We start from the raw sequence: 12,535 nt of genomic DNA on the forward strand, positions 1-12,535 counted from the left end.
TTGGGAGGATGAGGAAGTTCATTTTATAACAAGTTCCTCAGCTTTATAACTATTCCAACATCAAGAAACAGAAGATAAGGCAGCTCTTAAAACCAGTAAGCGTCCTTGCCAATTCTCAGTTACAGATTTGGATTGGAGCTAAGCAGAATTTACAGCTCATATTACCTCTTCAGGCAATGCAAACTAGTAAGAAAGATGCGTATCTAACCAACATGCTCTTACCTTGCAGGCTACATCAACTAATCGTATCTGGATAGCTTGATTCTCTGGGAGTTTAGTGCCAATTGCAAGCAAGGTGTCCAACAGTTGAGCAAGGACTTGATGAGACTCTAGAAAGGAAGATGAAAAGTTGGACTGCAGAATTTCAAAAGGAGATCACGAGAGAAACTAAATTTACTTGGGTAAAAAATGTAAATTTTGGTTAGCTAAGTTCCTCTCCTTGATCCTTGATTCCCCTCAACCAAAAGCTAAGTTCCTAAAGGGATCATGTCTAAAACTTTGAATCCGGGGCACCTAGGTAGCTCAGTCAGTTAAGCAGCTGACTTTGGCTCAGGTCATGATGTCAGGGTCCTGGGATGAAGCTCCACATCAGGCTCCCTGCTCAGTGGGGAGTCTGTTTCTCCCTCTCTCTCCTCCTTCTCTCCTCTTCTGCATCTCTCTCCTTCTGCCTCTCTCCCTGCTTGTGTTCTCTGTCACATAAATAAAATCTTTAAAAAGTAATAAAAATTAAAAAAATAGAACTTTGAATCCTCCATAGGATTGGTCACAGTACTCCAGAATTGTTTAGTGCCAGATTAACTAACTCAAGGTCTTTTCATGGTCTTCCAGATAAAATCCAAATTCCTTAGCAAGGCGTACACATACATACATACATACCAGTCCCTCCAGAGGTTTAGCTCTGTCTGCATTTCTAGTCTCATCTCTTAAGTCTCCTCTAGCACCCTTTTCTCTAATTACTTATGATTTCATGCCCTACCTTTGCTCAGGGTAACTTCCCCCGAGAAGGCCTCCACCCACACCCAAGTCCATTCTCAACCCCACTCCCCAAGAAGCACCTACAAATCATGAAGTATTACCTGCTATACAAAACTTATGTGTCTATTTTAACTTACATAATAAAATGTGTCGTTACTATCTATTCATAGGACACTAATTTCCTTTTACCATTATTAAGACAGTCTCTTTAAATTAACTAAAACAAAAAAACAAAAAAACCTGTCCATTTAAGAAAAATATTAAGTAAACCATAGTACACAGGTGAAACAAGTATGTCAAAAATGGTGTGTATAACATATAAAAAGACTAAAGCTCAGAAAACATTGGCAGGGCACCAGGCTGGCTCAGTCAGTAGAGCATGCAACCCTTGATCTCAGGATTGTGAGTTCAAACCCCATGTTGGTTGTAGAGATAACTTAAAAATAAGATCTTAAAAAACAAAAACAAAAAACAAAAAACTGGTTACATAACCTCTTAGTAAAACTTCTAGTTAAATATAACAGATTGAACACATCTTTTATTACTTTTTCCTAAAACTTCATTAATATAAGAGTAAAGAAATCAGAAAGGTATAAACCTACAAAGACCAAAAAAAATTAAAAAAAAATTAAAAAAAAAAAAAAACTCTGGAGAATAAAGGTCAAATTTTTCAGAGATGGAAAGCATCATAGATGAAAAAAATCTTTGGCAAAATGGAGAACTCTAATTAAAAGCCTACTGAGAAGGATAACCTTAAAACGCAAAAAAATTTTAGCCATAACCCCCTAGAAGGATTCAGGAACTGGGAGATTTAAAGCAACACCAATAAAAAGCAAAAAAATGGGGATAAGGTAGGGATTTATCTAAGGTCTCTGTAAGAAGCCAGTTGGATCTCTGCCTCTCTCTCCCTATACTATACATTCAAGTTGCCACTAAAACAAAGGTTTATTATAGAAATAGACCAGAAAGGACCCAATTTGGGGGATACCAGATAAGGACTGGGAAGAAGACATAGGCAAGGAAAGGAAATTGAGAGAGTGACATACTGATAAATGAAATACTTTCTCCCCTCGCTAGCCCCCCTTCAAGAGATTTGACTCCAAAAACTTGGCAGCCAGGCATCTGTCTTCCTAGCAGAAGATTCATGAATTCCAAAATGGAAAAACTGATGGGCCCCACAGGAAAACATGAAAGACTATAAAATTTAAAAGTCCTCCTAGGGATCCCTGGGTGGCGCAGCGGTTTGGCGCCTGCCTTTGGCCCAGGGCGCGATCCTGGAGACCCGGGATCGAATCCCACATCAGGCTCCCGGTGCATGGAGCCTGCTTCTCCCTCTGCCTGTGTCTCTGCCTCTCTCTCTCTCTCTCTCTCTGTGACTATCATAAATAAATAAAAAAATTAAAAAAAAAAAAAAAAAAGTCCTCCTAAAGAGGGTCATCCTACAACAGAGGTAAGCCCTGTCCCTTAACACAGAACTACCAATTAGCTTTTTAGTGTCGCGTCTTAAATTTAAATGCAAAACCAAATATCCTCAATAATTTCCAATACAAAAGAGGCCACAAGGAGTAAAGGTACTTCAAGAAGATAGAAGAGACATGAAGAAATTTCCAATGCTACCACAACACCCTTTAATTTATTTGTACAAAATGATTCTACATAACATCCATGAAAAGTTACCTTTTTAAGCTTAACTCTTGCTCCTGATAAATCACAAATCTAACCTAAATTTTAAGTCCCAGTCTCTTTCCTGAGTTCCAAACCTACATTACAACTGCAAGTTGGGGGATCCCTGGGTGGCACAGCGGTTTGGCGCCTGCCTTTGGCCCAGGGCATGAACCTGGAGACCCGGGATTGAATCCCACGTCGCGCTCCCGGTGCATGGAGCCTGCTTCTCCCTCTGCCTGTGTCTCTGCCTCTCTCTCTCTCTCTCTGTGACTATCATAAAAAACAAAAACAAACAAACAAACAAACAAACAAAAAAACAAAAACTGCAAGTTGGATGGACATCTCCACAGTGATAATAAATAAATCCTCAACCTCTCTTCTCTAAATGATCTAGTTCATCAAACCAAATTCCTCAGAGCCATAAAATTATCTTTATTTTTTTTTTTTAAGATTTATTTATTCGGGATCCCTGGGTGGCACAGCGGTTTAGCGCCTGCCTTTGGCCCAGGGCGCGATCCTGGAAACCCGGGATCGAATCCCACGTCGGGCTCCCGGTGCATGGAGCCTGCTTCTCCCTCTGCCTGTGTCTCTGCCTCTCTCTATCTCTCTCTGTGACTATCATAAATAAATAAAAATTAAAAAAAAAAGAGATTTATTTATTCACGAGAGACACGGAGAGAGGCAGAGACACAGGAAGAGGAGAAGGAGGCTCCTCACAAGGAACACAATGTGGCACTCGAATCCGACTCCGGGATCACGCCCTGAGCTGAAAGTAGATAGATGCTCAACCACTAAGCCACCCAGGTGTCCCTAAAATTATCTTTCTAAAACTAGACTTGATCATTCCATGCCTTTGCTCAAAAAAACTACATAGCTCCCAATGCCTACAAAGTTACATTCAAAATCCTCAGCACTCCAGACTACCTATCCTTTGGCTTTAAAACATTTTACCAGTTTTTCCTCCTAAAGCCCCTCACTCCCTGATCTCTCATGAAACAATTCAGTTTTTCAAATATCTCTTATACTTTCCCAGTTCTCTAATTTTTATCATAATGTTCCTACTTCTTGGCAGTACTCTTGCCCATATCTGCCTTTCCAAATTTAATTCTTCACTAAGCCTTTCTAGACCCCCCTTTCCCCGTCAGCACTCATTTCATCCTCTCTTCTGTTCCCACAGTATTCTGATTATACCTCCTATACAACAAACTTTGTGTCTTCATTGCTGGTGTGATATGTACTAGAGAAGCAGATACACCCAACACCCTCAAAGTGACTAAGCTCAGTTCTTGCCAAGGAGTTGCAGAACTCATATACTGATAAACTGAAATGAAAGACTTCTGGTCCAGAGGGTGGCCCATACTATTGGATTTGAAAGTGCACACTAAACTGATAAATCAAAGACTCCTAACCTGTGCCTTATTATAAGCCACAGGGAGACTTTAGTAATCACTTTATCTCCCTGGAGTTCATGTTGCTCAACAACAAAATAAAGGGCATGAACTAGATGATCTTTATGGTCCCTTCCAGTTCTATCTTCTACTCTGAATCTAGGTAGGCCAGGAACTAAAAACCAAGAGGAGACTTAGATTAAATCTCTCAGACACATTAGGATAGGGGTGCCTGGATGGTTCAGTCAGTTGAGCATCTGACTAGTGGTTTTAGCTCAGGTCATGATCTCAGGGGCATGAGATCGAGGGATTGTCTCTGAGTTCCATGACCATTTATTCACTCTGCCCAGCGTGGAGTCTGCTCAAGATTCTTTCCCTCTCCCTCTGCCCCTCCACTCACTCTCGCACACACTCACATGCGTGCATGCGTGCTCACTCTCTAAAATAAATAAATTCTTTAAAAAAAAAGAAATCTTAGAAAGTTTAACAAAAAGCAAAACAGCTATTTCCATGTATACTGCATAATTTGAGTCTCCTTCTTTTTTAAGGTTAGGATGAGATTTGCATCCGAATTAACTCTCTTATCATGTTTCTATTTTAGAGGTAAAGTGTTTCAGTTAAACCATGGTCTATAAGAAAAAGCACTGCACTAAGTTCTCAGTTCCGCTACTCTTTAGATAAATGAACTCACTTCAACTAGCTTCATCTCTCTAGGACTTAATTTCCATCATCTGCAAAATGAAGGCATTAGACAAGATGATCTCTGTAAGGCCATTTATAGCTGAATAAGTCTATAGTTCTATGAAATCCCCATTCTTAGAGTGTGAAATTCTTACAGGTACACAGCTAGTAGCTTCTATAAGAACTTTCCATGGGAAAAAATGGATGCTTTTTTTTTGTACTGAGGCAATGTAATTGTTTTGGTACTTTTAAAACAAATGGATTTTTTTTTTTATCCCCATCTACAAGAGAAAAAAATTATAAACATGCTACTGTATCTATTGGTATTTAACATATTATCAACACCTCAAATATTATGAAGATGATATAGAAACATGGAAAAAATTGTATATAATGTTGAGAATAGTGAAACAAAAGACAGTACATTCCCTATAAATGTATATAAGTTAAAATATGAAGACACTGTTTTGGGCAGCCCAGTTGGCTCAGTGATTTAGCGCCGCCTTCAGCCCAGGGCATGATTCTGGAGACCCAGGATTGAGTCCCACGTCTGGCTCCCTGCATGGAGCCTGCTTCTCCCTCTGCCTATGTCTCTGTCTCTCTTTGTGCATCTCTCATGAATAAATAAATAAAATCTTTTTTTAAAAAAAGAAAACACTAGGGATCCCTGGGTGGCGCAACGGTTTAGTGCCTGCCTTTGGCCCAGGGCGTGATCCTGGAGACCCGGGATCGAATCCCACGTCAGGCTCCTGGTGCATGGAGCCTGCTTCTCCATCTGCCTATGTCTCTGCCTCTCTCTCTCTCTCTGTGACTATCATAAATAAATAAAAATTAAAAAAAAAAAAAAAAACACTGTTTTAAGGTAGTAGCAGAAGTATTTTTAAAAATTTTTCTTTATTGTCATTATAGTAGTGTTTCATTAAAATAGACTCCCCTCTGGAAAAAAAATTTAAAGGCATAGTCTTTGTCTCCTGTGAACTAAAAGTCTTGGGTCAAAATTCAGTATAAGTTAAATTTTAATATGAAGTTATTTCTAACAAAATTTTTTAAATTCTCAACTTCAGCCAATGGGCCACATATGTAAGATATTTGTAATCATTAAACATTGTACAATAAATGAACTTGGATTGTCTGAGTTCCCTGGCCCTTTATTACTCTTATAACCTCTTACATTTATAAATTAAATATTATCCAATATTTATTTTTTTATTTTTTTTATATCCAATATTTAAAGTCATATTTATCTATGTATACCCCAAATGAAATAAAACTGTTCTTTGAAACTATAACCAATTCAAACAAAATTATATTTTTAGAAAACAGCAACAAAGGGTTTCTTTTTATTTAATCTTAAAATAAATATTAAAGTGAGGCACCAACTCTGTAACAGAATCTTGTGCATAAATTAAACCAGATAAATAATCAAAAGAATTTTAAAAATGAAATAGTTCTCCATTTTACCTAAAAGCCGAGAGCAATTTTAGTGGGCATCCATGAGGAACAAATTGGACAACAATAACATGTGAGAGCTAGATGTCACTTTTATACAGGAACTAAATTCTGAAAGACCACATCATCAAGACAGCACCTCTCATGGTTTGAATTAGTATGGTACAGTCAACAAAATATCACATACATACAGAACATCACTCTGTTACATATGATGTAACCTTGAACAAGTTTGTTAGCTCCTCTGAACTTCAGTTTCCCCACTGAAAATACAGGGACAACAATATGTATCTTCCATTATATGTATATGGCATTTAGTAAAAGTCAATAAATGATAGCTTTTAAGAGACAAATCTGCATTTATCTCTAATGTAAATATATGTACATGTTTTATTGAATCATCCTCAAATGCCTTTTCAAAAACCAACGTAAGAAAGTTTCATCCTAAATTCTATATAGACAGAACTAAAGATTTCTGCTCTGATTATATAGCTTTTAAACTGCAACTTACTTTCATTCTGCAGGATGTTAATGGCATCATCCATAATGCAGTCTGGTGAAAATCCTGCAGTCTTTGATAATAAACCCAACAATGATGCAATTTTCAGTCTCACAGATGGATCATTCTCCTGGAAAAAAAGAAGCTGTTGTTACCTTGATGCTCTAGGCTGTTAACCAACTGAGTAAATTAACATCTCAAAAGTGATTCAATGATCCAAGTATTCTACAACTTTATTTCTGAAAAATTAACCTTATAAACTTCAGAGGAAAGACCTTTTCTCAATCAGTGTTATACCTAAACACTGCCAAGTGAATGGGAATTTTTCTATGCCTTCCTGATACCATTACCTTCTAAACAGAAACATGCTTTTAGGAACACCCTTCCTCCACTGTGCTGCTGTATCAGACATGAAGTGCAGCAAGTTGCACCACCAACACTGCTAGCAAAGGGCACCCAACACTGCTGACAGCACCACCGGTCCTGGAGCCCCAGAGCCCCGGGTAACTGGTGCTGCAGCTAACTGCTGCTATCAGCACCAAAACTATCTCTCATCCTCCCTGCTTTTTTGGATCACCACATCCTGATTAGAAGTCTGAGGCAGGTGAATCTAACTGGCTGGGTCTAGGGCTCATACATGGGCCCCAGGTGGAAGGGAGACTAAGAAATGAGTCCTCTGTGGGATGCCTGGGTGACTCAGGGGTTGAGCGTCTGCCTTCGGCTCAGGGCTCAGGGAGTGATCCCAGGATCCGGGCGCATCAGGATCCCCGCAGGGGGCCTGCTTCTGGCTCTGCTTGTGTCTCTGCCTCTCTCTCTCTCTGTGTCTCTCATGAATAAATAAAACCTTAAAAAAACAAACAAAAAAAAAGGAGTGTCTGGCCCTTTTGGCCACATTATTGGGAGGTGGTCTCTAATTTGCACCAAGATTCCTATAGTGAGAAATTTCCCCCAAAGTAAAAAAGGAATGCATCCTTTTGTTCATCACTATATCTCAGGTACATAGCACCATATGTGGCACTATGCAGATATACATATTGAAATACACACACACACACTAGAAATAGGAAAAATAAAAAGTACCTCACCAATGCTAGGATTAAGTCAGCACAATTCTCTACCAAAGAAAAATTACTTAAATGTATGCTCAAAAGATGAAGTGCCTTCTATTTTTTTTTTGAAAAAAAATTATTTATTTATTCATGAGAGACACAGAGAGAGGCAGAGACACGGGCAGAGGGAGAAGCAGGTTCCTCAAAAGGAGCCCAACATGGAACTCGATCCCCAGAACCCTGGGATCACGATCTGAGCCGAAGGCTGATGCCTAACCACTGAGCCACCCAGGAGTCCCAATGAAGTGCCTTCTAGATATGACCAACTCTCCAACCTCCTACCTAGTTTCTAAGGAAGTGACAAAGCACACCAAGGAGGCCTGAAGCAGGAGAAGCAGCAACAGATTCTAGAATTCTGGTACGCCACTTACCATGTATATAGCCTTGAAAAAGTCATTTTCTTGGGAACTTAACTGCAGGGAAGAGAAAGGGCTTTGAAATTAGCTAAATCTAGGTAGAAAGCCTGGACCACGTCTTAACATAAGCTCTATGTTTTGAACAGGCTAATTAATGTGTCTAAGCCTCGTCTGTGACACGGAACTAATCACCTCAGGGGACACGGAGAGGAAAATGACTAGCACAGGAATGGCCCACAGGAAGCAGAGATTAGTGCTCTCCTTCCTTCCTCTCTCTGATCATCAGTCCTTTCATGCAAGGACTAAGAAAACCTGAACTGCAGGCACCTCTATGAATATGGGAAATTCCACAAGGTACATGCCCTGGTTTTTAAACAAAAAAATAAAAATAAAAATAAAAATAAAAATAAAAATAAAAATAAAAATAAAAATGACATGGGAATGAAAATAAAAAGGTGGAGGGTGAAAATAACTACAGATTTTTAAAAGAAACTTAGAGATTGATAAATTAACCAAATGCAACATGTGGGCCTTTGGCCCAGGGCGTGATCCTAGAGACCCTGGATCGAGTCCCACGTCAGGCTCCCTGCATGGAGCCTGCTTCTCCCTCTGTCTGTGTCTCTGCCTCTCTCTCTCTCTCTGTGTGTGTGTGTGTGTCTCTCATGAATAAATAAATAAAATCTTTAAAAAAAAAAAAAAGAAAGGCGCAAACTCAGAATACGGGAAATTCTAAAATGCTATATATAAAACTCTAGAAAAATGCATACAAAACTGTTAGTGGTGATTCCAGAGTACTGTTTAGAAAGCTCATTTTTTAAACTTTTTTCATTTAAGATTTACTCATTTATTTAGAGAGAAAGAACACAAGCAAGTGCAGGGAAGTACAGAGGGAGAATCTTTCAAGCAGACTCCCCACTGAGTGCCTGAAAGCCCAAATGCGCCACAATCACACAACCCATGAGATCATGACCTGAGCCAAAACCAAGAGTCTTAACACTCAACTGAGTCACCCAAACACCCCATTTTTTTAAACATTTTTTATCTGTAGAAGCAAATCTCATTCTCATACACTTCTGTAGTGCTTCAATTTGTTACAATGAATATTACTGTTATGATTTTTTAAAGATTTTATTTATTTATTTATTTATTTATTTATTTATTTATTTATTTATTTGAGAGAGAAGGGGCAGGGTGGGTGGGAGAGCAAAAGGATAGGGAGAAGCAGACTCCTCACTGAGCAAAAGCCTGATGTGGGGCTCCATCCCAGGACCCCAGGATCATGACATGAGCTGAAAGCAGAGGCTTAACCAACTAAGCCACCAGGCACCTCCAGACACGACTTTAAAATAACGGCATTATCATGGTCAGAGATCCTGATCTAATTTGAGGCAGAGGAAAAAGAATGAATCAATGCTCTGAGTCATGAAAAACACCATAACTTCCAGAACTTAAAGGGCAATATGGCTAAAATGTACATTGACACAAGACGAGGCTTTAAAAAAAAAAAAAAAAAAAACGATTTTATTTATTTATTTGAAAGCAAGAGAGAGACCGAGAGAGTGACAGAGAGGGCAAGAGGGGAGGACAGGGAGAAGCAGGCTCCCCACTGAGCAGGGAGGCCAACAGAAGGCTGGATCCCAGGACCCTGACAGATCATGACCCCCAACCCAATCATGACCTAAGCTGAAAGCAGATGCCCAAATGACTGAGCCACCCAGGCACCCTTAGATGAGGTGGAAGAGACTAATAGGCACCACATCGTTTTGAGAATAATGGCAAGTATCTTTCTAATAATGCCTACCATGCAGCAGGAATTCAACACATATTTGTTCACTGTTGAATAAACAAATGAATAATTTTTGTCATAAGAGCAATGAAAAAGCTTTGATGAACCATAAACAGGAGAGTGACATTAACAGATTTGAGTTTTTGAAATATCAATCAAGCCTCAACAGAATGACTGGATTGGAAGGCACAAAACTAGGCAGAGGCAAAAACTAGGCAATTAAGAGTATATTGCAATAGTGCGGCAAAAGACATTATTAGCAAGACTCCCATTTCTGTTAAGGGCAAGGCTAGATAATTCAGATCAATTTTTCTGCTGAGGAAAACTAGAAAAATACTATGGATGGCAAAAAAAAGTGTGTGTGTGCACACATAGACATACAAACATATATGCGTATATGCATATAAACATACATGTATGTATATGCAGACATATGTATGTGTGTATATACATTTGTGTATTTGAAAGTATTAGAAAAGTAAAAGATTTAAAGAATTAGGATCCTAGGCCCAGGAAGGTTCACCTAAAGTGTGAGGCTGCTTTTACTTCAGGCTTCTGCCAACAAGGGGAATAGGGAATAGAGAAATGAGGGGCAAAGTAAACAGTGCTTCTGACAGTAGGTAAGGTCAGAGGGACAACGGCTAGGGTGTAAGTCTAAGGGTATGAGGGTGAGAAAGGGCAGCCTAATAAACCCCATCACTTTGGATTAGGACTCCAAAAAGCTACAACAATATGAGTAAGAATGAAATAAAAATAGATTTTGGTAGGGACTGCAGGTCAGCTTTGAATCATCTTAATTCCTGAAATGAGAATTCTTCCTGGATTTCTGGACCGAAACGAATACTCTCTGGATTAAACTAAGTCATCCTAAACCTCAAATTATTTTTACAATTTTGGAAATATATTGCCTAATACAGTAAGAAATAAGGCATGCTAGCAGATCAGATAACTGAACAGATATTATAAGACACAGCTAGAGGGATCCATTTATTGGAGTTACCAGACACAGATTTTTTTTTTTTAAGATTTTATGTACTTATTCATGACAGAGAAAGAGGTAGACACATAGGCAGAGGGAGAAAGAAGCAGGCTCCATGGAGGGAGCCTGATATGGGACTTGATCCTGGGTCTCCAGGATCACACCCCAGGCTGAAGGCTGTGCTAAACCACTGGGCCACCGGGATTGCCCCAGACACAGATTTTAAAATAATTCTGTTTATTATGTTGAAAGCAATGAAGACAAAATGAGATTTTTAACAGAGAACCAAAAATTTTTTTTAAAGATTTATTTATTCATTTGAGATGGAAAGAGAGAGAGAGAGAGAGGCAGAGACACAGGCAGAGGGACAAGCAGGCTCCATGCAGGGAGCCTGACATGGGACTCGATCCTGGGTCTCCAGGATCAGGCCCTGGGCTGAAGGCAGCACCAAACCACTGAGCAACCCAGGCAGCCCAAGAACCAGAATTTTAAAAAACAAAGGAAATTATAGAAATAACCACAAAGCAATCAATGAAATTAAGAACAAATGGATAGGTATAACAGGAGACTAGACAAGGTGAAGAGAGGAGTGAACCAGAAGATAGGTCCAGAATGAAGCCCAAGGAGACAAAAGAACGAAAGATCAGAAAAGAAGAGAACAGGACACAAAGAGATGCCCTAACACGCATGTAACTGAAGCCCCAAAAGGAGAGGAGGAAGAGAGCGGGATGTCCGGCTTGCGAATGGGCTTCTTCGTTTCGCACGCAAAAGTGATTCAAAAATGGATGATGTTGAGAAGGGCAAGAAGATTTTTGTTCATAAGTGTGCCCACTGCCATACTGTAGAAAAGGGAGGCAAGCACAAGACTGAGCCAAACCTCCATGGTTTCTTTGGGCGAAAGACTGGTCAGGCCTCTGGATTTTCTTACACGGATGCCAACAAGAACAAAGGCATCACCTGAGGAGAGGAGACCCTGATGGAGTATTCAGGGAATCCCAAGAAGTACATTCCTGGAACAAAAATGATCTTTGCTGGCATTAAGAAGACAGGGGAAAGAGCAGACATAATACCTTATCTCAAAAAAGCTACTAAGGAGTAATAGTTGCCATGGCCTTATTTATTTGTTTGTTTGTTTATTTTAAAGATTTATTTATTTATTTATTCATGATAGACAGAGAGAGAGAGAGAGAGAGAGAGAGAGGCAGAGACACAGGAAGAGGGAGAAGCAGGCTCCATGCCGGGAGCCCGACGTGGGACTCGATCCTGGGACTCCAGGATCGTGCCCTGGGCCAAAGGCAGGCACTAAACCACTGAGCTACCCAGGGATCCCCATCGCCTTATTTATTACAAAACAAAAATGTCTCATGACTTTTTTTTTTTATGTGTACCATATTTAAATTGATCTCGTTGACCAGAATTTAGATCATGAGTGGCTGATAGAATGTTTCTCTTGGACAGTTGGACAGTCCTGATTTAAATAAGATTGGCTTGTGGTTAAAAAAAAAAAGAAAGAAAAGGAGAGGAGGAGGCATCAGGCTACCTGCTCAGTGGGGAGTCTGCTTGTCTCCCTCTCCTTCTGCCCTTCCCCATGCTTTCTCTAATAAAAATAAATCTTTAAAAAAAAAACAACTAACTACGTTCTTTACAA

At 39.5% G+C, this 12,535-nt stretch overlaps 1 protein-coding gene and 1 pseudogene across 7 annotated transcripts in view; one reads left to right on the forward strand and one right to left on the reverse strand.

Annotated features, from left to right (window-relative positions):
- Nucleotides 1-12,535, reverse strand: part of INTS4 (integrator complex subunit 4) — a 110,982-nt gene that overhangs the window by 84,360 nt on the left and 14,087 nt on the right. For 5 of the 7 annotated variants that reach the window (XM_072725990.1, XM_072725991.1, XM_072725989.1 and 2 more), the window contains exons 3-4: nucleotides 6,670-6,787; nucleotides 223-329 (exon numbers count right to left, since the gene is read on the reverse strand). In XM_072725990.1, the coding sequence (XP_072582091.1) occupies nucleotides 223-329; nucleotides 6,670-6,787 (225 nt within the window). The remainder of the gene's footprint in view (nucleotides 1-222; nucleotides 330-6,669; nucleotides 6,788-12,535) is intronic. The other 2 variants (XM_072725995.1, XM_072725994.1) reach the window with 1 other exon arrangement.
- LOC112928614 (cytochrome c pseudogene) lies at nucleotides 11,669-11,986 on the forward strand (annotated as a pseudogene).

The sequence above is a fragment of the Vulpes vulpes genome, chromosome 11 (genome assembly GCF_048418805.1).
Source record: "Vulpes vulpes isolate BD-2025 chromosome 11, VulVul3, whole genome shotgun sequence".
In the NCBI taxonomy this organism is placed as follows: Eukaryota; Metazoa; Chordata; class Mammalia; order Carnivora; family Canidae; genus Vulpes; species Vulpes vulpes.